This window comes from Moschus berezovskii, chromosome 20 (assembly GCF_049115385.1).
Source record: "Moschus berezovskii isolate FMDL1 chromosome 20, NW_MosBer_1.0, whole genome shotgun sequence".
In the NCBI taxonomy this organism is placed as follows: Eukaryota; Metazoa; Chordata; class Mammalia; order Artiodactyla; family Moschidae; genus Moschus; species Moschus berezovskii.
The window spans coordinates 73521318-73548240 of record NC_142479.1 but is presented as its reverse complement, the minus strand read 5'-3'; the positions used below and the strand labels follow the sequence as shown (position 1 = coordinate 73548240).

General features: G+C 45.6%; 1 protein-coding gene across 9 annotated transcripts in view; it reads left to right on the top strand.

Annotated features, from left to right (window-relative positions):
- CEP112 (centrosomal protein 112) overlaps positions 1 to 26923 on the top strand; it is a 323150-nt gene that overhangs the window by 63785 nt on the left and 232442 nt on the right. For 7 of the 9 annotated variants that reach the window (XM_055408770.2, XM_055408774.2, XM_055408772.2 and 4 more), the window contains 6 exons: positions 3515 to 3633; positions 5735 to 5878; positions 19312 to 19466; positions 19780 to 19909; positions 22884 to 22976; positions 25183 to 25242. In XM_055408770.2, coding sequence (XP_055264745.2) covers positions 3515 to 3633; positions 5735 to 5878; positions 19312 to 19466; positions 19780 to 19909; positions 22884 to 22976; positions 25183 to 25242 — 701 coding nt within the window. The remainder of the gene's footprint in view (positions 1 to 3514; positions 3634 to 5734; positions 5879 to 19311; positions 19467 to 19779; positions 19910 to 22883; positions 22977 to 25182; positions 25243 to 26923) is intronic. The other 2 variants (XM_088829416.1, XM_088829417.1) reach the window with 2 other exon arrangements.

The following is a 26923-nucleotide window of genomic DNA, read 5'->3' as shown; positions in this document are numbered from 1 at the left end:
GAGGGGGAGGGAGGGGGAGGGAAAGGGGAGGGGGAGAAAGAAGGGGAAGAGAGAGGAGGAAGGGGGAAGGGATAGAGGGGGAGGGGGAGAGAGCTGAAGGGAGGGGGGAGGGGGGAGAGAGAGGGAGGGAGAGAGAGAGGGAGAGAGGGGGGAGGGGGAGAGAGGGGGGAGGGGGAGAGAGGGGAGAGATCTTCCTTCTCAGGAAACCTGCTCTTCAGCATCTGCTGTGGCCCATCGGCAAGCCTCCTACTCATAAAGCAGTGCGACTGGAGATGTAATGGATATAAAATCTCCTCAACTCAAGGACGCTATGCCTCCATAATGTCACGTGTAAGATGATGAGGACCCAGAATATCTCAATAATAGCAGTGGGAGTGGGGAGAGTGAAAAAGAAACTCTGCAGGATTTGTGAATGATCTGATGTCAGGGAATAGTAAGAAGAAAGTGGAGAGTCTGTCATGGAACCACTCCAAACATCAGTGGCTACACATATTTAAAATCTATTTCTAGGTTTTTGTTTTTACTCTGATTCAAACCAGGCACTTTAAACATTCAAAGAATGTTCAAATTGCCACACGGTTGCGCTCATTTCATGTGCTAGCAAGGGTGTGTTCAAAAGCCTTCAAGCCAGGCTTCAGTAGTACGTAAACCGAGAACTTCCAGATGGACAAGCTGGGCTGAAAAAAGGCAGAGGAACCAGAGATCAAACTGCCAGCATCCACTGGGTCATAGAAAAAGCAAGGAAGTTCCAGAAAAACATCTACTTCTGCTTCACTGACTATGCTAAAGCCTTTGTGCAGATCACAGCAAACTGTGGAAAATTCTTAAAGAGATGGGAGTGCCAGACCACCTTTCCTGTCTCCTGAGAAACCTGTATGGTGGTTAAGAAGCAACAGTTAGAACCAGACAGGGAACAATGGACTGGTTCAACATTGGAGAAGGAGTACGACAAGTGTATATATTGTCACCCTGCTTAGTTAAATTGTATGCAGAGTACATCATGCGAAATACTGGGCTCCATGACTCACAATCTGGAATCAAGATTGCTGGAGGAAATATCAACAGCCTCAGATATTCAGATGATGCCACCCTGATGGCAGAAAGCAGAGAGGAACTAAAGAGTCTGTTGATGAGACTGAAAGAGAGAGTGAGAAAGCTGGCTTAAAATTTAACATTCAAGAAACTATAAGATGCCGGCCTCTGGTCCCATCACTCCATGGCAAATAGAAGGCGGAAAAGTGGAGATGGTGACAGAGTTTATTTTGGGGGGTGCTCCAAAATCACTGTAGATGGTGACTGCAGCCACAGAAGTACAAGACACTTGCTCCTTGGGAAGAAAGCTGTGATAAACCTAGACAGTGTGTTGAAAAGCAGAGACGCCATTTTGCCGACAAAGGTCCTTATAGTCAAGGCTGTGTTTTTTCCAGTAGTCATGTACAGATGTGAGAGTTGCACCGTAAAGAAGGCTGAGCGCCAAAGAATTGATGCTTTTGAGCTGTGGTGCTGGAGAAGAGTCTTTTGGACTGTAAGGAGATCAGACAGTCCTAAAGGAAATCAACCCAGAATCTTGGTGGCTCAGATGGTAAAGAATCCGCCTGCAATGCAGGAGACCCGGGTTCGACCCCTGGGTCGGGAAGATCCCCTGGAGAAGGGAATGGCTACCCACTCCAGTATTCTTGCCTGTAGAGTTCCATGGACAGAGGAGCCTGGAGGGCTATACTCCATGGGGTCACAAGGAGTTGGACACAACTGAGTGACTTACACTTAAAAAACCTTTTTTATTGGAATTCATTGGAAGGACTGATGCTGAAGCTCCAATAATTTGGCCACCTGATGTGAAGAGCAGACTCAATGGAAAAGACCCTGAGGCCGGAAAAGGTTGAGGGCAGAAGGAGAAGGTTGAGATGGTTGGATGGCACCATTGACTCAATGGGCATGAGTTTGAGCAAACTCCGGGAGAAAGTGAAGGACAGGGAAGCCTGGCGTGCTGCAGTCCATGAAGTCGCAAAGAGTCAGACGCGTCTGAGCGACTTAACAACAGCATCAGGTTAACTTGGACTCTTCTCCTTCTCACTTATCTGCTGCATCGTTGAGATATAAAAGTGAAAGAAATTTCTGTGTAAATGTTTATGAAAATTTTCCTGTCTTCCAGTAAGTGAATAAGAACATATTAAGAAGGCTATGGGGTCACGGAGAGTCGGACACGACTGAGCGACTGAACTGAACTGAAGAAGGCTGAGAAAATACTGCTGCTGCTGCTGCTAAGTCACTTCAGTCGTGTCCGACTCTGTGTGACCCCATAGACGGAAGCCCACCAGGCTCCCCCGTCCCTGGGATTCTCCAGGCAAGAACACTGGAGTGGGTTGCCATTTCCTTCTCCATGTGTGAAAGTGAAAAGTGAAAGTGAAGTCGCTCAGTCATGTCCGACCCCTAGCGACTCCATGGACTGTAGCCCACCGGGCTCCTCCATCCATGGGATTTTCCAGGCAAGAGTAACATTGCCTTCTCCGAAGAAAATACTACTTTCAAGCAAATACACAACTGAATTCATTTTGCATCCAGATGACATGAATATGTTGAACAGTTTTCACTCGAATCAATGACAGTTTAAATCACTTTTAAAAAAGAAGATAGAAATTTGAATGCTTTATAAGGGAAATGTTTTATGTAATTTAGAGCATGTTTTGCTTCATTCCCAGTAACTTTAATGCACCCAGGAGCCGCAGCAGACTGGAGCGGTGGGTTTCTTTGTCTGTGGGCTTAGCACACAGCGTTTGGGGTGCTTGCCTAGGTGCAAGTCTTTTGCTCTGTAGATAAAAAGTTGAAATAGCTTTCTCCTCAGTGAAGAAGCAAATAAACTATTATAGCATACAATGTAATAAGGGACTTAATGTAGAAATCTCGGAGGTTCCCTGGGCCTAGAGAGGAGTGTCTTTCTGCCCCTGCAAGAGGAGGAGACTGGTTGGTTCCTGGAGGAGGGGGACTGGAACTGAGACTGATGGAGTGCATGGTGTTTCAGAGGCAGGAGGGCACTCCAGGTGGATGGGTGGGCGCCTCTGGGCAAGAGGATGAAAGGACGTGATCTACAGGTAGCTTGGCGTGTTTGCGAGTTTAAACACACGGACGTGGCTGAAGATCCGGCCAGGAAGCAGTCCGACCTGAGGCGCCGTTTCCCGTGTCACAGGCTTTGGGTCTCTGTCTCGGCGGGGGGAACGGGGAGTTAAAGTCTGAGGGTAGCGGTGCAGCATCTGCACGGGGAAAGGGCCCTGCAGAGCAGCGGCGGACACCCTGCAGGCGAGTCCCGGGGGCCAGCACACCGTGCCCGCTGACTGGGGGCTCACCGAGGCTGCGGAGGCGGACCTGGAAAGGAGGAGGGAGGAAGCGAGGTTTGGGGGACAGTGGAGAGGACGGAGGAAGGTGGACGATCTGCTCGCTGGCGCACTTTGCTTATTGTCGCTGGGCTCTTACGTGGCAGCTAGAATTGGTTTAATTACGTTTTCGTCATTTTTGACAGTTCAGACCCTCGTCCGTGAAGGTCAGGTTATCAGAGAGACCAAAGACAACCAGATTGCAGAGTTAAAAAAGATATGTGAGCAGAGTACCGAATCTCTGAATAATGATTGGGAGAAAAAGGTAAGCTACAAAAAATAGTGATGGAAAAATATAAAGGGTTATACTTTAACGTAACCTATTTAATTATAAAATAATGGGTGTTCACAAAATATAAAGAAGAGTTTGAAAAAATAAAAGTAACAGTGTTCTAGACTATCTAGAAATAACTGTCGTGTTTTGGCATACTTTTTTCTAGAAGTTTAGTGGTTTATAAGCTAGTTTTCATTTAGACAAGTTACTTTTAACAATTCTTGGATTTAATTAAGGCTCTGAATTTTTGTCAACTAACAGACTTTGAGCAGAATTCATAGGGATATAATAGCAGGATAATTGTGGGGAGTTAAATTGTTCAAATTTTGGATGTAAGCCCCTGGATCATTTCTTTTCTGAAATCTCAGATGACACAATAGTTGTAGTATAAATTTGTTTTTGATGTACACAAAATCAGTTGTGGATGGAGCATTTAATTAAGAAAAACATTTTCGTTAAGTTTAGCAAAGCCAAGAATGATGTAAAAAATACTTATTATGTTTCATAAAAGTCTTACCTAGTCACCCATAGTAACTACTTTCGGGCTTCCCTGTGGCTCAGCGATGAAGAATCTGCCTGCAGTGCAGATGTGGGTTCAATCCCTGGGTTGGGAAGGTCCCCTGGAGGAGGGCATGGCAGCCCAGTCCAGTGTTCTTGCCTGGAGAATCCCATGGACAGAGGAGCCTGGCAGGCTACAGTCCCTGGGGTCACAGAGTCAGCTAGGACTGAGCACCCATGCAGGCATATAGTACTTTCACTTAGGAGCTCTTCACCATTGGTTGAAATTATAATATGTACTCACAAGAAATGAAACACGTTACTTGTTTTGAGTAAGTCAGCTGTGAAGGTCTTCAGTGAACTCTTCCTGCTGACCGTCTCCCAGTGGGTCAAGTTTGGGCATTTTCCTGGGCCCTGTGGAGCGGTTGGAGCCAACGCCGGGCGGCTATGTCCTGGGGCCGTGGCTCCAGGGCCATGTGAGGAGGGCCCCTGTCCAGAGGGCAGACGGAGCGTTCTTCTAGGGTCATGTTCATTTGTGTGCTTTTACCTTTTCTGTAAAGTTGGAATGTCTTTTTTCTGGCTGCTGCAAGTACACATTTTGTTATTTAACACTTCACTCAAGACTCCCATCCTCTTAAAACCAGGCCAGCAGTAATTGGAAAACACTCTGAAGTATCTGTAAAAGTATATAAATTATAACTTATTTTAACTTGATTAAATGTATATATAAATGCCAGACACTGGAATAACTATTCCTAGAAATCCTGAGCTCCATCAGGCTTCAGATCTGTGAGCCTGGGCTGGGTGCAGAGGACAGGAACTAGATTCTGAATTCTCCACCCATGAAGACAGGTGAACAGCAGAACTAGATTCCGAATTCCCCGCCTGTGAAGACTGGTGGACAAATGCCCACGAGGCTTGCCGCCTGGGTTTTCCACTTCCTTAGGGGCTGCTCCTTGAAAATTGGCTTCCTTCCCTTAGTCGCACCCGTATTTTCGCATCTCACCACGTCAGCATATGTAGAGTCTTCATTAAGATGGCCAGTACGCACAAAGGCATGGAGTATGCAGCTCTCCTGAGAGCGCGCTTTGGTTCACACCTGCCACTTTGTGTCTACTTAGTGTAGTTTACGGAGTGGATAAACATAGTTTCTTCTTGGGAGTCAGGGTGAAGGATAAAGCATTTTGAACATTACTCTTGTGTAAGATTTCATGCAAATAAGATGAAACTTCTGTGAGATAGAAATCCTAATTGATAACAATATTATAAATACTTTTGTTTTCTGGTATCAGGCTAATCCTGGTGCTGTTCACCTGATGCATTGTTTTATCTGATTTATTTACTATTTCTGCCTGAGGTGGATAATCCCCTTTAATGTTTGTTTATCCAATAAAATTTTCAATTCAGGAAAGTAAACAAAAAATTGTTTCTTAATCATGTTCTTTACATGAATCTTTACTTCGAATATTTTATATATTTTGTTGTTCAAGTCACCATATAAATAAACAGAGAAATATAGGAAAACTTTTTTTCTGAATTAAAGAATAGTCCATTCTGTAATAGTGCTGAAAGAGTCGATTCTTCCCCTCTGTAGCTCCACAGCGCTGTGGCAGAAATGGAAAAGGAAAAGTTTGAACTTCAAAAGCGACATACTGAAAATATTCAAGAATTGCTCGAGGACACAAACGTGCGGCTGAACAAAATGGAGGGTGAATACATGGCTCAGACGCAGTCCACGGTACATCGCACTTCCTGGTCTTGTCGCTTAATGAACTGCCCTCTTCATCTCCCTGCCCTCGTGCTTCCCTGCTTCCAGAACGGGCAGTGCCTGGCAAGTGTGTTGTGGAGTTAAAACCCCTCACCTTCCTTCCCGACACAGACTTACACGTGGCAGTGTGTGGCCTCTTCCAGTGGCCGTGAGATTTCCCTTGGGATCGTTTGTTGTCACTTCTCTTTTTTTGTACCCCTGCAAACCTTTATAAATCTTTCTTGTTTTTTTTTTTCCACTGACTTTCAGCCTAGAGGTAATTTCTTTACTTTTTTCCTTTCTGTTTTATGTATTTGTTTCAGTCTTTTTGACTGAAGACTTGGTTGTTTTTCTGGAAATGTGTAATGCCCTTGGGAAGACAGTCAGATCAGGAGGCGGAGCAGTGTGGCTGTAATGCTCATGTGAAGACAGTCAGATCAGGAGGTGGAGCAGTGTGGCTGTAATGCCTGTGGGAAGACAGTCAGATTGGGAGGTGGAGCAGTGTGGCTGTAATGCTCATGTGAAGACAGTCAGATCAGGAGGTGGAGCAGTGTGGCTGTAATGCCTGTGGGAAGACAGTCAGATTGGGAGGTGGAGCAGTGTGGCTGTAATGCTCATGTGAAGACAGTCAGATCAGGAGGTGGAGCAGTGTGGCTATAATGCTCATGGGAAGACAGTCAGATCGGGAGGTGTAGCAGTGTGGCTGTAATGCTCATGTGAAGACAGTCAGATCAGGAGGTGGAGCAGTGTGACTGTAATGCCCATGGTAAGACAGTCAGATCGGGAGGTGGAGCAGTGTGGCTGTAATGCCCGTGGGAAGACAGTCAGATCAGGAGGTGGAGCAGTGTGGCTGTAATGCCTGTGGGAAGACAGTCAGATTGGGAGGTGGAGCAGTGTGACTAATGCCCGTGGGAAGACAGTCAGATCGGGAGGTGGAGCAGTGTGACTAATGCCCGTGGGAAGACAGTCAGATCAGGAGGCGGAGCAGTGTGGCTGTAATGCTCATGTGAAGACAATCAGATCGGGAGGTAGAGCAGTGTGACTGTAATGCCCATGGGAAGACAGTCAGATTGGGAGGTGGAGCAGTGTGGCTGTAATGCTCATGGGAAGACAGTCAGATCGGGAGGTGTAGCAGTGTGGCTGTAATGCCCATGGGAAGACAGTCAGATCGGGAGGTGGAGCAGTGTGGCTGTAATGCCCGTGGGAAGACAGATCGGGAGATGGAGCAGTGTGGCTGTAATGCCCGTGGGAAGACAGTCAGATCGGGAGGTGGAGCAGTGTGGCTGTAATGCCCATGGGAAGACAGTCAGATCGGGAGGTGTAGCAGTGTGGCTGTAATGCCCGTGGGAAGACAGTCAGATCGGGAGGTGGAGCAGTGTGGCCAGCAGAAGGCAGACTTTCGTAGTCGCTCTGTCTTGACTGAGGGAACAGACACAGATGCCCCGTGGGTAACTCCGAAGTCCCCTTCCTGAGGATTCAGAGGGTGGCCACCAGAGTACACAGCAGGAGCCCAGGCGCGTCCTCCTAGCGAGGATGGAGGGCCCCCAGAGCCCGTCGCTGCGTCTCTGCTTGCAGAGGGTGGGTCTCCGCCCTCGAGGCTCGGCTGCCTGCCCTGGGGGAGGTGGGCTGAGGGGCACCTGGGCCCAGGGCCTCCCGTCTGAGGCAGGTGAACCTCGTCTTCCTTGTCCCTGATTCGTGATCTGACTTTGTGGCGTGTCGACCCTGCATCCTCAGCATGAGCACGGTCAGCTGGCTTGTCCAGAGTGCCTCCTTGGATTTAAAGCTGTGGAGTTCGAGCCAGAGTCTGTTACCTCGGCGTGTCTTGGAGACCCCAGACTAGCTGAAGGGCCCGTTTCAGAGGGCGGGAGGAGTGGGACGCAGCACCCACAGGGATATGGAGCTGGGCTGTAGGTCTCGGGCTCCTGTTCCAGGTCCTTAATAGCCCTTGTGCTGTGCCAGCTCCTACGGTGTTCAGTGTCCTCATCCGTCAGACAGGGTAAGAGCAGGAGTGAAGTGTAATGTCTGTTGCTGGGAATATTAAATACGTTAATATACATAAACTATGTAACAAGTGCTCAATAGATAGCTGTAACATACAAGAACATTAATCAGGAGACCTGTGTACACAAGCAGGTACTCAGTTTAGGAAGTTAGTGGCTGTTTGCTTGAAGACAGCAGGTTGAGCGTGATGCAGGCCTCCATCCCCTCCCACAGAGATGCAGCTGTAACCACCAGGACGGAGGAGGGGAGAGTGGTGACAGTCTGGGGTTGGGCCAGGTGAGGGGTGGGCTGACCCTGATCCAGCCGGGTCAAGAAAGCAGAACCCTGAGTCGGCCTGGAAGGAACCTAAGCAGCAAAAAGTTCCACGTGGATCTTCCAGGGGCCTGGGGCTTGTCCTGCCATCCCCTCTGGAGAAGGGGATGCCGGGGGGGCTTCAGCAGGTAGAGTGCTGGGCAGTTTAGGAAGCAGCTGGATGTGGAATTGGGTGAAGACGACAGTGAATTTATTATACGATTCCTCATCCTTTCGTGTATGTTTGAAATGTCCCATAAGAAAACTTCTAAAACTTTATATTATTTGGCTGTGCCAAACCTTTAGATTGCAGGATACTTAGTTGCAGCATGCAGGGTCTATTTCCCTGACCAGGGATCAAACTCCGGCCGCCGCTCTGGGAGGCCGGGTCCTAACTGCTGGTTCACCAGGGAGTTCCTCTAGCCTTGGTTGTAACATCGGACCATTTTAGAGTATTTCCAAATGATAATACTGGGTATGAAAAATAATAATCAAAATTTAAAGTGTAATAGATACAATTAGAAACAGTACAATAAATACAGCAGAAGGAAATCTACTAAAAAATTAGAGTAAGATCAGAATGGGCTTCCCTTGTAGCTCAGTTGGTTAAGAATCTGCCTGCAATGCAGGAGACCTGGGTTCAATTCCTGGGTCAGGAAGATCCCCTGGAGAAGGAAATGGCAACCCACTCCAGTATTCTTGCCTGGAGAATCCTATAGACAGAGGAGCCCGGTGGGTTCCTAGTCCACACGGTCACAAGAATCAGATACAACTTAGCAGCTAAAACAGAACCACCACCACTAATATCAGAATGGAAAACTCTCTCGGAGCGGAGGCTAGGAAGACAGGACCCGGAGACAGAAACATGGAATGAGACCACGGAGTAGGAAGCAGAGATCGTTTTGAAGAAATAATGTGAATTAATTTCTTGGAATTAAAGAAAAATGAAAAATACAAAGGGCGCAAATAATGCCCAAATACTCACACTTGGCCATACTGGAGTAACACTTAACGCATAAAATCAAAGATATTTGCTGAAGTTTGAAACCGCCTGGGTCTTCACCTGGGCACTGTCTTAGGGCCACGCTTTCCAGCACATTCACCTCCTAGTGTTGCTCCGCCGTCTTCCGGAATTTCAGGCAGAAGGAACAGCCAGTGCAGAAATGCCAAAGCTGGGACACGCAGCCCAGTTCAGCGCAGAGCAGACAGCCTTAGGGATGGGGCCCCGTGAGCAGAGAGCAACGTGGAAGGAGACTTTGTCAGGGCACAGATCAGGGAAAACCTTGTGATTGATCCTTTAAAAAAATAGCATTATTGGTGTATGATTATAATTAGTATATTGTAAGATTCACCTGTTTTAAAGTGTGCAGTCCCCCTGAAGTTTTGGCACCTTGCATTGCATTTGTAGTGGACTGAGCACATCAGAGTGGTTCCATCTGAGCGTTTCTCCTAGTGTGTCTGTCTCGCTATGTGCAGAGAACAAACTTGGCTCCGAGGACAGATGCAAGGGGGCTGGGGACCCAGGGCCGTGGGTGCGGTGCGGGGGGCAGGCGGCTGGGCCTGGGGTCTGTGGAGGGTGAGCACTGCCGCTGCGGGGGCCGCTCCCTGGTGGGGCAGGGACACCTGACACGGACCAGCTTGCCTCGGCAAGGTCAGGGATCTGTTTTCTGGAGAATCAGTACAAGGGTGATATTCAAGGCCGTGAACAAAAGCCAAATTTCTATCTGAAATACATTTTTGTCATCTCAGCCTCCTAAATTTTCACAAATGTGAATATATTAAGTAATTGTAGGGTTGAAATTTATGAAACATATTAATTGCCTACAATGTTTACTGCACTGTTATTTCTCATTAGTTAGATAACATTAAGAGAGTAATAGCTTTCACATTGGAATTTTTAATTTTTATAAATTTGGGGTGCAAACTAAAGTCATATTTTGGGGCCAGGAGTTTACTGTTAGAGAAACTGCCTTCTATTTTTAATGAAAGTTGAATTTAAAAATTAGCATTCAGACCTTGTCATTAGGTAACAGTAAAATATAGAGAAGAATGGACAGGGTCTGTCAGCAGGGTTGAATTTAAGAATCATCAAAACTCGACAGATCTTGCTGAGCTGCTCCTGATTTAATAATTAAACAAGGTAGAGTTCAAGGCGCGGCTTAAGATGAAAGACGAAACTGTCACTGAGAATTAGCTCCTGCGTTTGGTTCTTTCAAGCTCTCTTCTTTTTTTAATTGGGCCTTATTGTTTTCCCTGTTCCATTTTTTTGTAAGCAGGCATTTGTACAGATGATTAGACCTGTGTCTTTTGGTATTGGCAGGGGTCTCCTTGTGTGAAACTAACAATTAAACATGGAAACACTGGATTTTTAGAACGACTTGTTAGAACTTATAAATACGAAAATGGTAGCAGTGTTCTTAGATGCTTGGGGAGGTGACAGCTGTAAAATGTAGGGCTCTCTTCATATCAGGGGTTTAGACACACAAGGTCTGGGAGTGGTTTTGTTGAGATTTTAGGCTTTCTTAGCAGAATCTTTACCCCTCTCTTTAGCACGGATGCCTCTGGCCATCTTGTGAAGTTTATGCATCCCTCTCAGAATAGTACTTGACAGTTTAATAAAATTATATAAGATGACAAATAAATTATATAGTTACAGTCATCAAAATATTAATAAATCAGAGTCATAATAAAGTAATACATATGCATCTAAATGAATGCAATAAATATCATGATTGAGTAGTGGGCCTAATAAGTGTTGTGACTTATGAATAATGATGGGGGTAAACAATATTAGAAGGCTGAGTGCTGAAGAATTGATGCTTTTGAACTGTGGTGTTGGAGAAGACTCTTGAGAGTCCCTTAAACTGCAAGGAGATCCAACCAGTCCATTCTAAAGGAGATCAGTCCTGAATATTCACTGGAAAGACTGATGCTGAAGCTGAAACTCCAATACTTTGGCCACCTAATATGAAGAGCTGACTCATCGGAAAAGACCCTGATGCTGGGAAAGATTGAAGGCAGAAGGAGAAGGGGACGGCAGAGGATGAGATGATTGGACGGCATCACTGACTCAATGGGCATGAGTTTGAGCGAGCTCTGGGAGGTGGTGAAGGACAGGGAGGCCTGGCGTGCTGCAGCCGTGGGGTCGCAGAGTCGGACGCGCCTGAGCACTGAACCGGCTGAAACAGCGTCAGAGACGGCGCCACACGGAATGGCCCGTAAACCGTCTGTGCTCCCGTGTTCACAGGCAGTGCTCATCCTTAATTGGTGGTTGACTACTCACAGTTGAAGGGAAATGTGAAGGCCAGTCCGGGGACTGGGAATGGAGATGAGCTGTGTTTTTCCATTCAAAGCCCCTGACACTCGAAGTGCTATCCATGGACCTGGATTGAGTTTAAGAGTATCAGAGGCCTTGGGCACGTGACGCTTTGTGTTAACCTCTGACGTTAACCACCAGTGTCAGTCGGAGCGTGAACCAGAGGAGCAGCTTGTCGCTCTCCAGCGTGGCTGGGTCCATCATTGCACAGCTGCCGGCCACGTTTCTCTTCCAGCCTCACAGTGTTAAAGAATAATATGCTGAACAGCATCAGTTGATTATTTTGAGTAGGATTGCCATTTAAACAAATGGATTTTATTTTTCAGAGGGTTCTAGAGTTGCGGGAAGTCTGGGAGGTGGCAGAGTTCCCGTGCACCCCGCCCCGGCTCCCACTTTGCGACATCTTCCGTCACTTTGGTGTACTGTTACAGTCAGCGAGTGAGCAGGACGCCCTAATAAACCAGACTCCGTAGCTGGCTCCGTTTTCCTTCACCTTCCCTAGTGTCCTCCTTCTTTTCCAGGACCTCATCCAGACGCCACGTTCCGTTTCCTCCGTAGGCTCCTTTGGGCTGTGACAGTGTCTCCGACGCCCCTTCTGTCCCATGACCTCGGCAGTTGTGAGGACTGGTCAGGAATCCTGCAGGGCACCCACCTCCTGTTCTCATGTGAGAGGGGGTTATGGGCTCACGCAGTAGGTCATGGAAGTAAACTGCTGGTCTCCACATCACATCAGGGGCACGTGCTGCTCGTGGCCACACCTGTGGACGTTAGCCTGGTTGCCAGCTGCGGGTGCATGTTGGCTTCTCCCCCATGAAGGCGTCCTCCTGCCTGTCCACCCTGCCCTCTTGGGAAGAAGGTTCCCATGAGTAGCCTGTGTGTACAGAGGGCGGGGTTGCTCTCTGTACTCACGGGAGGGGAATCTGTGAATTACTGGGAGTTTCTCTGCAGGGAAATCTGTCTCGTCACCCTCATTTGTTAATTTATTGAACAATTTACGTTCATCGGTGTGGATATTATTTATGTTCTGGGTTATAATCCCTTATTCCTTCATTTTGTCACTTAAGTGGCTCTAGCTTCAGCCACTGGGAGATTCTCCAGGAGGCCCCTGGGCCCCTCTGACCTCCCGCGGCACTGTGGAGGACGGGAGAATGCTGTGCTTTCCGGGAGTGCTCGTGACTGAGGGGCTGTTGTTTCTTTGCTGTCCTCTCACCAGACGGGGTTTCTGTGTGTGTACAAGCCTGTGTGCATAGGCACATTGATGAACCTTAGCACAGGTAACCAGCTGCATCTGTGTTAAGCTAAGCGTACTCTCTCACTGGTGTCTGTAGCCCTAAACCTTTCCCACGTGGGTCCGTCTCACCGTTTCTTCTCTTCCGTAAATTGTCGGTCTGACAGTGGCAGTGTGGCCTCCATCACCCTCCGCTCCCTTTCTGACTGTTCAGTCTCACTGCGCAGACATGGTATAATCAGGGTTGTTAATCCGTGTCCCCACAGGACCAAGCCTGCCGACCAGAGGAGGGCGCACGTGCGGTTCTTATTGCCTCTGGTCTCAGGTGCCGCGAGTTCCAGACTCGCTCAGGTCCTCACCTTTCCTGCCACCCCTTCAGTGAGGTTTTTTACATATTTGTGATATCACGAGATTCTCTTTTCACAGCCTGTATTTCTTCTTGGGATCCCAAACTACTATTTTTTAAGTTTGCGTAAAGCTCACCCTTTGTGCTTTAAAACTCCGTGGGTTTTGGCAGATGCGTCTGGTCGCACGTTGTGGTTTCACAGGCAGCGCTTTCACTGCCGTGAATTCACGTGTGCTTCATCCTGTTCCCCTGTGCCCCCCTCTAGGATCTCTGGCAACCACTGATCGCCTTAACTGAATGTAAAGCATCATTTTTTGCATAGTTTCTATTCCAAAATATCATGTAATTGGAATCGTACAGTATGTAGCCTTTTCAGACTGGCTTCTTTCATTAAGATTTACACATGTATGGTTTCTTCATGTCTTTGTATGGCTTTGTAGCTCATCTCTTTTTATTGCTGAATAATATTCAGTTATATGGATTAGCATTGTTTATCCCCGTATCTATCCAAGGACATCTTGGTCACACCTGCTTTTGGCATTGCAAACATCTGGCTATTACAAGCATTCGCTTTCAAGTTTTTGCCTGCTCATAGTTTTCAAATCACCTATGACTCAGCATTTTCACTGCAGAATGTCCAACCAAAAGAAATGGGTGAATACGTGCCCCATAAAATGTGTGTGAAAATGTTCTCAGCAGCATTGTTGTTAATAACCGAACACTGAAAACAACCAGCCAGTCAGTAAAATGGGTAAATTATTTTAGGTGTATCCCATGGAACACTGAATAGAACTGAAAAGACTGCTACACCCCGTGCCATGGGTGACAGCTCTCTCAGACGTGTGCTATGCCTGACCCAAAAGGGAACATACGCTCTGAATTTATCTACAGAAAGTTCAGCAAAAGACAAAGTTTTTTTTTGTGACAGACATCAGAATAGCGGTTACCTTTTTTAAACAAGAAGCATAAGGATATGCAATAAGGCATCTGAGCAGTCCCTGTGCTAACCTCTTGTACTGGCTCGTGGCGTGGCTTCCCTGGTGGCCCAGTGGTAAAGAATCTGCTTGCAGTACAGGAGACACAAGTTTGATCCCTGGGTGCAGAAGATCCCCTGGAGAAGGAAATGGCAACCCACTCCAGTGTTCTTGCCTGGGAAATCCCATGGACCTGGTAGGCTATAATCCATAGGGTCACAAGGGTTGGACACGACTTAGTGACTAAAACATCACCACCAGTGGTTCATGGCTATTTTCAAGTGACAAATTATAAAAATATATGTTTAAGATTTGTGCATTTTGTATATATATTTCAAGAAGAATTTTATGAAATAAGATGTGTTGCTCTTTTTGCCATAGGAGTTGAACTTTGGACTTTATAAATAGTTGCTGATTACTAACCCTTTCTAATTTTTGACTCCTAGAGGATTTCACAAAAAGTTTGTATGTAAAATTCTAGCATTTCTTATTCTATCGGTTATATAACTGAAAGCCCATCAGATATTTTATAATTTCCTAGTACTTAACTTGCTGAAAATAATGTCTGTATTTCCTCACAGAATAATACCCTTTCACAACCCTCCTCTAAATTCCCATGTGCCACTTCTCTTGGGGTGTTTGCTTTTTGACCTGAAAGATCTGTGATTTTTGCTGCTTCTCGTTTCCCGCACATAGTGCTGTAATAGTCACACGGTTACTTCTCTGGGAGTTTGCTTGGAGCTGCTGCGTCCCCTTCTGTTTCCACAGCTACCGCTCAGGCTCAGGCCATTGTCGCCGCATTCCGGGTCTGTCCAGTGGCTACCGGTCGCTCCCCCGTTCTCCTCTTGTTCCATGTCCCACATACACAGGTTGTCTTGTTTCCCCACGACTGAGACCTTGAGTTGCTAACCTCATGCCCATTATAACTCCTGCCTACAAGCCATGTCCCTTCACAAACTCCAGCCTCGTGTTCCGAGTGCCCCCTCTGAGGCCACAGTGTGGGAAGCCCAAGGTAATCTGTCTGTTCCTCTCTGATTCTGCAGTTAAAAAGCGTGGAGTCCCCCTGTTTGTTACAGCCTGAAAAATATGACTCGACATCAGCATCTTTTTATCTGTGTAACTTTTGGCCCTGTTTTGAGGTTTCCACTATTTTGTGTCCCCTCAGGTCTTTGTATTCATTAAAAAAAAAAAGATTATTTTGGCCAAATGTTATTAAGGTATTTCATATCTGAATGTAGGGTTTCCCCTGACATAAGTTTTAACTTTCTTTTTGTTTACTGATACTTTGTTTGCTTTATTTTGTCTAATTGTTAAGAAAATGCTTTTAAAAATAAACATAGTAAATATAAATAGTCGAGTGAGTGTGATCATACATTTTGCTTCTTGAATCAGAGAGTTTGTACCAGCGTATGTAGAAGTATCTGTTCAGTAAGTGCAGATCTTAATACGGAAGCCACGCTTTCAGTTCGTGTGACCCTTGGCTGTACAGTCGGGACGTCTTTAGTAGCACCCTTGCACCAGAAACCAAGCAGGCTTCCCCAGCCAGGTGTCACGCAGGCACTCAGCGTGTGCGGCTTCGTGGCGGAACCATCCTGTCTTCGTGTTAAGCCTGCTTATTTTTTGCTTCGTTCCTCCTGCTGTTTCTTCATCCCTCTTTCCTGGTCTTTGCAGTTTGACTGACTGCCATCCTGTTTCTCCGCCCCCGAATCCTCTCATCGCTTCCAGCGCTTGTCTCCCCCTGGTACCTGTTCTGTCTGGCACGGCACCGGGGCACCCTAACCTAGTGCCGGCCTTCACGGGCAGCGCCAACCGGATTGTTTTGGCCCATTTTGGTCTATTTATTTATTATCTATCGGTTGTGCTAAACATAGAGTATTTGAATTAATTGCCGGGGGACTCTCAGGGTAAGTAAGTCTTTGACAATTTGATCTTTGTATGTTGGAATTAGCATGGACATTATACAGAAAATTTATTTCCAAAATCAGTTAGAGCCAGAGAAAATGAGGTTGGTGCTAGGGAATGGTTCTAGGGCCTGCTTTCTGTAGACGTGGCTTTTTTAGAGCTGTTTTGTTCACAGCAGAATTGAGGGGAAGGTGGATTCCCATAAGCCCTGTCCCTACTGCTGACAGGCAGAGCCCACCACCCCGGACACCCCCACCAGAGTGTGCCATCTCCCAGAGTCCAGCTCTTAACGGCAGAGTCGAGTCTCGGGGTTAGTGTTCTGTGGACGTGGACAAAGGCATAATGCCACGGAGTGACCTAACGTTATGGTATTAGGCGTAGTATTTCCACTGCCCTAAAAATCCCCCGTCTCCACCTACTCATCTTTCCTCCTCGCCCGGCCCCTGGCAGTTGTCTCCAGAAAATCATGTCATTGGAGTCGTACAGGATGTAGACTTTTCCAGTTGGTTTCTTCTGCTTCCTAGTGTGCATGGAGGTCTCATCTGCTCCTCTTCAGGGTCTGAGAGCTCATTTCCCCTTAGTGCGGAACACCGTCCCAAACACGCACTGCTGTTTATCCGTTCGCCTCCTGAAGGGCGTCTTCATTGCTTTTTGTCAGTGGTGAGGACAAAGCTGCTGTACACCTGTGTGCGGGATTTCATATGGACACAATTTTTAACTCATTTGGGCAAATACCAAGCAGCGTGATTCCTGGATTGTATGAAAAGAGTGTGTTTTCTGAGAAGCTGCCAAACTGTCTTCCAGGCTGGATGTGCTACTTTGCATTCCTGCCGGGAGTTAGTGAGAGTTCCTGTTGCTCCACACCCTCGCCAGCATTTGTTGTCATGTTCTGATGGGTGCAGAGTGATGTCTCACTGCTGTTTTTGATCTGCATTTCCGTGATATACGGTGACAGGTGATACGACATCCTCTCCTACGCTTGTGCATCAGCTGTACATCTTCTCTGGTAGGGTGTCTAAGTCTTTAACCCATTTTCAAATTAGGCTCTTATTTTACTATTGTTGAATTGTAGCAGTTCTTTGTATGTTTTGGATGACAGTCCTTCATCAGATGTGTCTTTTGCAAGTATTTTTTCCCCATCTGTGGCTTATGTTCATATTCTCTTAATACATACTGTCTTTTGTGGAATAGAAAATTTTAATCTTAATAAAGTCCAACTTGTCAATTATTTCTTTAATGCATTGTGCCATGGATGTTGTATCTAAAAAGTCCTTGCCAAACTTAAGATAATTCAGGTTTTCCCTATGTTATTTTCTAGGATTTTTGTGGTTTTGATTTAGGTCTGTGATGTCTTTTGAGTTGGTTTGTAAGATCTGTGTCTAGATTCCTTTTTTTTTTTCTTGCATTGGTTGTCCAGTTGTTCCAGTACCATTTGTTGAAGACACTGTCTTTGCTCCATTTGTACTGCTTTTGTTCCTTTGTGAAAAATCAGACTGTGTTCATGGGGGTGTGTCCCTGGCCTCTGTGTCCTGCCCCGCTGACCTGGTTGTCTTTTCCTCTGGGGTCTGTCTCTGGCCTCTGTGTCCTGCCCCGCTGACCTGGTTGTCTTTTGCTCTGGGGTCTGTTTCTGGCCTCTGTGTCCTGCCCCGCTGACCTGGTTGTCTTTTGCTCCGGGGTCTGTCTCTGGGCTGTGTCCTGCCCCGCTGACCTGGTTGTCTTTTGCTCTGGGGTCTGTCCCTGGCCTCTGTGTCCTGCCCCGCTGACCTGGTTGTCTTTTCCTCTGGGGTCTGTCCCTGGCCTCTGTGTCCTGCCCCGCTGACCTGGTTGTCTTTTGCTCTGGGGTCTGTCCCTGGCCTCTGTGTCCTGCCCCGCTGACCTGGTTGTCTTTTGCTCTGGGGTCTGTCTCTGGCCTCTGTGTCCTGCCCCGCTGACCTGGTTGTCTTTTGCTCTGGGGTCTGTTTCTGGCCTCTGTGTCCTGCCCCGCTGACCTGGTTGTCTTTTCCTCTGGGGTCTGTGCCTGGCCTCTGTGTCCTGCTCCGCTGACCTGGTTGTCTTTTGCTCTGGGGTCTGTCCCTGGCCCCTGTGTCCTGCCCCGCTGACCTGGTTGTCTTTTGCTCTGGGCTCTGTCCCTGGGCTCTGCGTCCTGCCCCGTTGACCTGCTTGTCTTTTGCTCTGGCTCTGTCTCTGGGCTCTGTGTCCTGTCTCTTGCTCTGGCTCTGTCCCTGGGCTCTGCGTCCTGCCCCGTTGACCTGCTTGTCTTTTGCTCTGGCTCTGTCTCTGGGCTCTGTGTCCTGTCTCTTGCTCTGGCTCTGTCCCTGGGCTCTGCGTCCTGCCCCGTTGACCTGCTTGTCTTTTGCTCTGGCTCTGTCTCTGGGCTCTGTGTCCTGTCTCTTGCTCTGGCTCTGTCCCTGGGCTCTGTGTCCTGCCCCGCTGACCTGCTTGTCTCTTGCTCTGCAGCCGCAGCTCTTCGGTGACTGTGTCCTGCACTGAGTCTCGGCGTCGGCAATGTCAGTCTCCCGCTGTGCTCTCCTCTTTCAGTTCTGCTTTGGGTCGTTTGTGCCTTTTGTCTCTCCACGTAAACTGGAAGAGCAGTTTATCCATCTCCTTAAAATAATTTTCTGGGGTTTTAATTGTTGTTGCATTAAATCTATAGACCAAGTTGGGAATAACCAACATTGCATTACTGAGTCTTCCTATCCATGAACATGGGCTATCTCTCCATTTATTTAGTTCTTTGATTTTTCTCATTCTTTCGTCAAGAGGTCTGTAATTTACCACATGTACCTCTTGTACATATTTTGTCAGACTTTTTTGGGAGGGTGTTAATGTAAATAGTGGGCTTCCTAGGTCGCACTCGTGGTAAAGAACCCTCTTGCCAGTGTGGCAGATGTAAGAGATGTGAGTTGAATCCGTGAGTCAGAAAGATCCCCTGGAGAAGGAAATGGCAACCCACTCCAGTAATCTTGCCTAAAGAATCCCATGGACAGAGGAGCCTGGCGGGCTATGGTCAATAGCATTGCAAATAGTTGGACATGAGTGAAGCGACTTAGCATGCATGCACTTAAGCTTATATCCCCGGATCAGAATGGTGCTGTTCCAGTGAACGAATACCCACTCATTGAATGAATGAGAGGCTAAAAGTGTACAAACATGTGGGCCTGTCTTTCGTGGTAGAAAGCACTCCTTTTTCTTTTTTTAAATAAAAGACAGTTAATTTAGAGGTTGGTTTGGTTTTTATTAGTATGGTTAATGGTACTTTTTTTTGGTATTCTTCTCTCTAATCCCTTGCATTTTTCTTCGGGTTGCTTAATGATGCAGAATTGTTATAAAGTCAGAGACTTTCCTAACAATGACCTATTCTTTTAGAACCAGATGATCAAAGAACTGGAGTCCCGTGTCCAGCAGCTGACTGGAGAAGCAGAGAACAGTAATTTACAGAAACAGAAATTAATTCAAGACAAACTGGAAATGGAGAGATGTTACCAGATAACATGTAATGAATTACAAGAAGTGAAGGCAAGGTATTGTCCGAGGTCAGACAGCTCTCAGGTGTGGCTATAAAAGCTGACGTTAACTCTGTAAGTTACCTGGTAAAATGAAAAACTTGTGCGTTTAACCTTGGGGGGTTTCCAGTCTAAATGCTGCTGTTTGTTAAATTTTTAAAGTACCGTTGAATGTAAGAAGCATACTGTTTAAAAACACTTGATAAAAATGTGCTTACCTGTTTGATGTATTGAAAGATAATGCATTTGGATTTGACTGGCTAAAAAATTCCATTTTAGAGGTTGATCATAAATACAGTGCAAGTGTGTTTCATTCTCTGGGTGCTTCTAGGTGCAACACACTGCATAAAGAGAAAGACCGTCTCGTCAGTGATTATGAGCAAAACCTGAAACTGTTACAAACCAAGTATGACGCTGACGTCAACCTTCTGAAAAAGGAGCACGCCCTTTCTGCCTCTAAGGTATCGTGGGTGCTGATAGCCATAGCCAGTCAGTCGTTACTGCCTCCAGTCAGCACAGAACCAGAAGTGCCCTGTGGAAGCTCACTATCTGGCGTATAGATGAGTCTCCTTTGCTTAATTTAATGCTAAATGTCTAATACATGCTGCTGCTGCTGCTGCTGCCAAGTCACTTCCGTCAGCCGTGTCTGACTCTGTGTGACCCCATAGACGGCAGCCCACGAGGCTCCGCCATCCCTGGGATTCTCCAGGCAAGAACACTGGAGTGGGTTGCCATTTCCTTCTCCAATACATGAAAGTGAAAAGTGAAAGTGAAGTCGCTCAGTCGTGTCTGACTAGTAGCGACCCCATGGACTGCAGCCCACCAGGCTCCTCTGTCCATGGGATTTTCTAGGCAAGAGTACTGGAGTGGCTTGCCATTGCCTTCTCCGGTCTAATACATAGCACAACGTAAATACTTAATAGATTGAAATCTGCTGTAAATTAACCCTTTTAATTAAACTACTTGCTAGAGTTTTTGAAAGAGGAAACATAAAACTCCAAGAAGTAATGTTCAGTTGTTTTAATAACATTTTTGAGTAACTCTGTACATTATTATTTGAGTAACTCTGTAACTCAAATAACTCTATACATTGTTATGTTAATAGTTTATTATTAATTAATATTGTTAATGCATAGAGTTAATATTTTGAATATAACAATAGTAATTAATATTATTATTAATATTTTGAGATCTTGGTTATACATTAGTTTTCTTGCCCTCACACATGTATATGAGCCTGCAGACTCCCTTAGGGCACCCACCCGCTTTTGTGTCAGATAATTGAAACTTTATGAAGAGAAAATCCTAGAGCTGCAGTGCTGAAGTGGTCAGTTACATGAAATTTGAAGAATTATTAGGTTGGTGCAAGCATAATCATGGTTTCAGACTGTGAATTTTAAATCATTATAACTAGGCTCAAACACATTTTTATTAATCAAAATAGGAACCACTACAATCAACACATTTTTCCCAATGAGAAATAAGTTTGTTTACTCTTATTAAAATCAATGCTTAAAATCTCTATAATCAAAGCTTTAAAATCAAAGCATAAAAATCAATGCTTCGGGATTTGATGAACTCTTAGAAAGATTTTCTGCCTCCTGCTGGCTGTGGAAGTGTTTTCCCTGCAGAAAGTTGTAAAGATGCTTGAAGAAGTGGTAGTTGGTTGGCGAGAGGTGAAGTGAAATGGCAGCTGAGGTAAAACTGCATGGCCCAGTTCTTTCAAGTTTTGAAGCATTGGTTGTGCGATGTGCAGACAGGCATTGTCGTGGAGAATTAGGGTCTTTCTGACCAATGCTGGTTGCAAGCATTGCAATTTTCGGTGCATCTCATCAATTTGCTGAGCATATTTCTCAGATGTAATGTTTCGCAGGGATTCAGGAAGCTGTAGTGGATCAAACCGGTAGCAGACCACCAAACATGACCATTTTTTAGTGCGAGTTTGGCTGTGGGAAGTGCTTTGGAACTTCTCGGTCCAACCACTGAGCTGGTCATCGCCAGTTGTATTGAAATTCACTTTTAATCACACAGAACAATCTGATTGAGAAATGGTTCATTGTTGTTGCATAGAATAAGAGAAGACACTTCAAAACAATGACTGTTTTGACTTGTGGTCAGCTCATGAGGGCCCCACTTACCGAGCTTTTCCACCTTTCCAGTTTGTTTCAAAAGCCAATGACCATAGAGTGATGGATCTTGAATTCTTTGGCAGCTTCTTGTGTAGTTGCAAGACGAACAGCTTCAATGATGGCTCTCAGTTGTTGACGGCAGCGTCCGATGACCGTCCACTGTGCTCTTTAATCTTTAAGACTCTTGTCTCCTTTGTAAGATTTCCTGAACCGCCACTGCACTGTACTATTCTTAGCAGCTCCTGGGCCAAACGTGTTGTTGATGGTGCAAGTTGTTTCTGCTGCTTTGTAACTCATTTTGAACTCAAGAAAATCTAATTTGCTTTTTGTCTAACATCTTTTCTATAGTTTAAAATAAATATAAAATAAACAGCAAGTAATAAATCATTAGCAAAAAAACCCATAAAATGAAAAATATGCATTAAAATAATGTATAACATAACCATCACATTTATTTAGAATGTGTTCCAATATCAAATGGCAAATTGCACCAGTGCAAAAACTGCAGTTACTTTTGTACCAACCTAATAAAAAGGAGAGACATTACTTTGCCAACCAAGGTCCAGGTCTAGTCAAGGCTATGGTTTTTCCAGTGGTTATGTATGGATGTGAGAGTTGAACTCTGAGGAAGGCTGATCGCTGAAGAATTGATGCTTTTGAACTGTGGTGTTGGAGAAGACTCTTGAGAGTCCCTTGGACTGCAAGGAGATCCAACCAGTCTATTCTAAAGGAGATCAGTCCTGGGTGTTCATTGGAAGGACTAATGCTAAAGCTAAACTCCAATACTTTGGCCACCTCAAGTGAAGAGTTGACTCACTGGAAAAGACTCTGATGGTGGGAGGGATTGGGGGCAGGAGGAGACGGGGACGACAGAGAATGAGATGGCTGGATGGCATCATCGACTCGATGGAGGTGGGTTTAAGTGAACTCCGGGAGTTGGTGATGGACAGGGAGGCCTGGCGTGCTGTGATTCGTGGGGTTGCAAAGAGTCGGTAACGACTGAGTGACTGAACTGAACTGAATAACTATTCCAGTGGATTTGGTTTTTAAATTAACGTTTAACGAGTTTTCTGTTTACCTATTCTTTTTATATCAGTATTATATTTTCATAACTTTAAATACTATGAATTTAATTTATATTTTCACTTTAAGGATTTTTTAACTTAATTTTTTGTAAAATTCGTATTTATAGACAATTTTAATTCTAATCGAAACTTCAGGAAGAAAAATTTATTCAACTGGAAGTTTGTAGGATGATAGAAAAATTGAAATTTCATTTATTATTATTTTCCTGAAATCTCTTTAGGCATCTGGTATGATTAAAGAGCTAGAACAGAACGTCTGTCAGTTAAAGCAGCAATTACAGGAATCAGAACTTCAGAGAAAGCAGCAGCTCAAGGTGAGTCCTGTGCTTTTAAACAGAACAGTAGCTAAAAGTCACCTGCCCTTTTCTGGGTGTACATGTATAAGTGAGTGTCAGTTAAAAAGCTCAGAAATGCAGGTAACCATCTCTGACTCTTCTATTGCACTTATCATTTCTCATCTTGTTTAACAAAAGTAAATGCTAATGTGATACAGAGTAAGAAGAGCAATTTTAATTTGGACCATCTACTCTTATGATATCGGTTTGAAAAATAAACCTTATTTAAATACACCGTTATTTTAGAATGCTTTCCTCTTTAGTCGTCGTCTGCCATTCTCGACAGTCTCTCTCTCCTCCTCTGTCTCTTTCACTCCTCTTGTTCTTACGTCTGTCCGTTTTTGGCTGCGCCCAGTGGCCTGCGGGATCCTCGTTCCCTGGCCAGAGACGGAGCCTGTGCCACCTGCAGTGGAAGCACGGCGTCCCCACCACCAGACAACCAGCGAACTCCCTCTCTCACTCCTGGTAGACCCTCTGTCTCGTTTGGTCAAAAAGCACCATCCCCTGATATGTGATGTAACATTATTTTCATATTGACTCATTCGATCGTTTTTAAGTGGTCTCCCAATTCTGAGGGTCAGAAGGTGTCTCTCTCACTATGATGTAAGTGCTTTTGAGAGCAGTAACATTGTCAGTTAATGGACATTTTATGGCCTCCAACAGGAAGCTATTCATATTTCTATTTGTGCTGTAGGAAACTGGACAGGTAGGGCTCACTTATTGGTAGGCAAAACTCGAAGAAGTTTGTCATCAAAGAGATTGACTTGTCGCATTAGTTAGTTCAGTCGCTCAGTCGTGTCCGACTCTCCGCGACCCCATGAGTCACAGCACGACAGGCCCCCCTGTCCATCACCAACTCCCGGAATTCACTCAAACTCATGTCCACAGAGTCGGTGATGCCATCCCACCATCTCATTCTCCGTCGTCCCCTTCTCCTCCCGCCCCCAACCTTTCCCAGCATCAGAGTCTTTTCCAGTGAGTTCACTCGTCGCATGAGGTGGCCAAAGTATTGCAGTTTCAGCTTTAGCATCAGTCCCTCCAATGAACACCCAGGACTGATCTCCTTTAGAATGGACTGGTTGGATCTCCTTGCAGTCCAAGGGACTCTCAAGAGTCTTCTCCAACACCACAGTTCAAAAGCATCAATTCTTCGGCGATCGGCTTTCTTCACAGTCCAACTCTCACATCCATACATGACCACTGGAAAAACCATAGCCTTGACTAGACGGACCTTGGTTGGCAAAGTAATGTCTCTGCTTTTTAATATGCTATCTAGGTTGGTCATAACTTTCCTTCCAAGGAGTAAGTGTCTTTTAATTTCATGACTGCAGTCAGCATCTGCAGTGATTTTGGAGCCCAAAAAAATAAAGTCTCACACTGTTTCCACTGTTTCTCCATCTATTTCCCATGAAGTGATGGGACCAGATGCCATGATCTTTGTTTTCTGAATGTTGAGCTTTAAGCCAACCTTTTCACTCTCCTCTTTCACTTTCATCAAGAGGCATTTTAGTTCCTCTTCACTTTCTGTCATAAGGGTGGTGTCATCTGCATATCTGAGGTTATTGATATTTCTCCTGGCAATCTTGATTCCAGCTTGTGCTTCTTCCAGCCCAGCGTTCCTCATGATGTACTCTGCATATAAGTTAAATAAGCAAGGTGACAGTACACAGCCTTGACGTACTCCTTTTCCTATTTGGAACCAGTCTGTTGTTCCATGTCCAGTTCTAACTGTTGCTTCCTGACCTGCATACAGGTTTCTCAAGAGGCAGGTCAGGTGGTCTGGGATTCCCATCTCTTTCAGAGTTTTCCACAGTTTATTGTGATCGACACAGTCAAAGGCTTTGGCATAGTCAATGAAGCAGAAATAGATGTTTTTCTGGAACTCTCTTGCTTTCTCCATGATCCAGCGGATGTTAGCATTTTGATTTCTGGTGCCTTTGCCTTTTCTAAAACCTGCTTGAACATCTGGAATTTCACGGTTCACATATTGCTGAAGCCTGGCTTGGAGAATTTTGAGCATGACTTTACTAGCGTGTGAGATGAGTGCAATTGTGCGGTAGTTTGAGCATTCTTTGGCATTGTCTTTCTTTGGGATTGGAATGAAGACTGTTGCATTAGATTACTAATTTTATTGACCCTAGAAGTGATTTTAAGTATAATAAAGATAAATATTTATTATTCACAGGATCAAGAAAATAAGTTTCAAATGGAGAGAAGTCACTTAAAACGCACCTTTGAAAAAAAGGTAATATGTTTTGTGGGAAGCTGTAAGCCAGTTATACAGCAAATGAGACAATTAATAAGAGTACATGCTAATGTCTATAAAACCATGTGTTCCAGACTCTATTTCTAGGTTTATTTGAGTTAGCCAGTAATCAAATTTTGCTTCTTTGTTTTTCATGTTTATGAGCAGCTTCTTCAGTTTGAATCTTAATTATATTAACATTAAAATACCAATTCTGTGTTTTATTTAATGAGTGAAGAGTATTATTATGTTCACCTCTCATAATAGCCCTTTGAAATTGTATTTTGTTTTTACCAGTTTAAAAATATGATATAATTGATGGGAGTTATTTTTTTCTGTTGTATCATATGTGTAATAAAACTCTAAATAATTACCAAAGAATATAAAACAAAGAATTGTCACTGCAACTGATTAGTAAAAAAAGGTGACTGTTAGTTATTTCCTGTCACTGAGAGTGACGACTGTTTGTGCTGAGGCACGCTGCGGTCCCAGTTATCTGTGGTAACTGGGTGTCCGTGGCCACCCCGCTGACACCTTCAGTGACGGAGCGCAGCGTTCTGCAGGGTCCGTGACTCCAGACTCCGGTTTTGAGTTTGTTGTTTGCTCTGGAACTGTAGTTGTGACAGCAGAGATTTTGCTGCTGCTTTGTGATTATTTACGGTTCTAACATCCACCACATCTATCTGCTTGTAGAATACACACACAATGGAAAATGAGAAGAAGATCACCCCTCAGCTAATTAGACAGATTGCATGGCACAAAGTCCGTAAAACGCTGCGAGAGCACGTCTGATGTGTGTGTGCCATCCCCTCGGACATGTGTGCAGTGCCCTCCCGGAGTGTGGTTTCTCTGGGCCCTGGGTAGAGGCGGGGCTGAGGGGACAGGCCGTACAGCTTGCTCTCCAGGACCTAGGGTTTCTTGTGACGTGCATGGACCTAAGTATGTGCGCTTTAAAAGTGTAAGAAGTTTTCCTGTTGCTAAAAAATCCACCCCCTGCAGTTTTCATACAGCTCAGTGCAAGATATAGAATATATTTCATGCCTACAGAATGATACCTGAGCAAGAGGGAGAAATACTGCTTTCCCTGAAAAAAGGAATTTTTTTTTGCTTTCCACTTTGGAGCTTTGCATTTTCGTAAATATTAGTATTTGACTTCCTCAAAGAAGACCATGTGTTATCGTAAGCCTCACTGCCCTCCTTCTGAGGCATCCGCATCCTTAGGTATACCTGTTAGTCCATTGTTGGTACTGTGGGCAGGTAACTGGCTCCCTGTCCGTCGGGGACCCCTCCCTGGCCTCCTGCTCTGTAACTCCGCTGGCAGCTCTCCTCCTGGGAGATGGCGTCTGCACCCCTGTGGGCCTCGGAGCCCTGGTGCTCAGAGGCCACCCGGTTCACAGCGTCCGACTGGGGGCTAGGAGACAGTCTCCTGCCGCTGTCTTTTCTGGCCGTTCAGCCCCCGAGTAAACCTGGGTTTAGGGACCAGCCCCCGGCCTGGTGGACACACTCACAGGAAGCCGTGTTAAAGATGGGCTCCTCCCTGGCAGCCACCTCCCCATCCCAGTCTGCTTCACCTCAGGGAGCAGACGGCAGTCGTGTGGTAGGCATCTTGGTGACCACAGCCTTTCCCTGTCTCTGAGCGATCAGGCGGCCTCACGGTTAAGTCACATTAACTAGTTCAGTT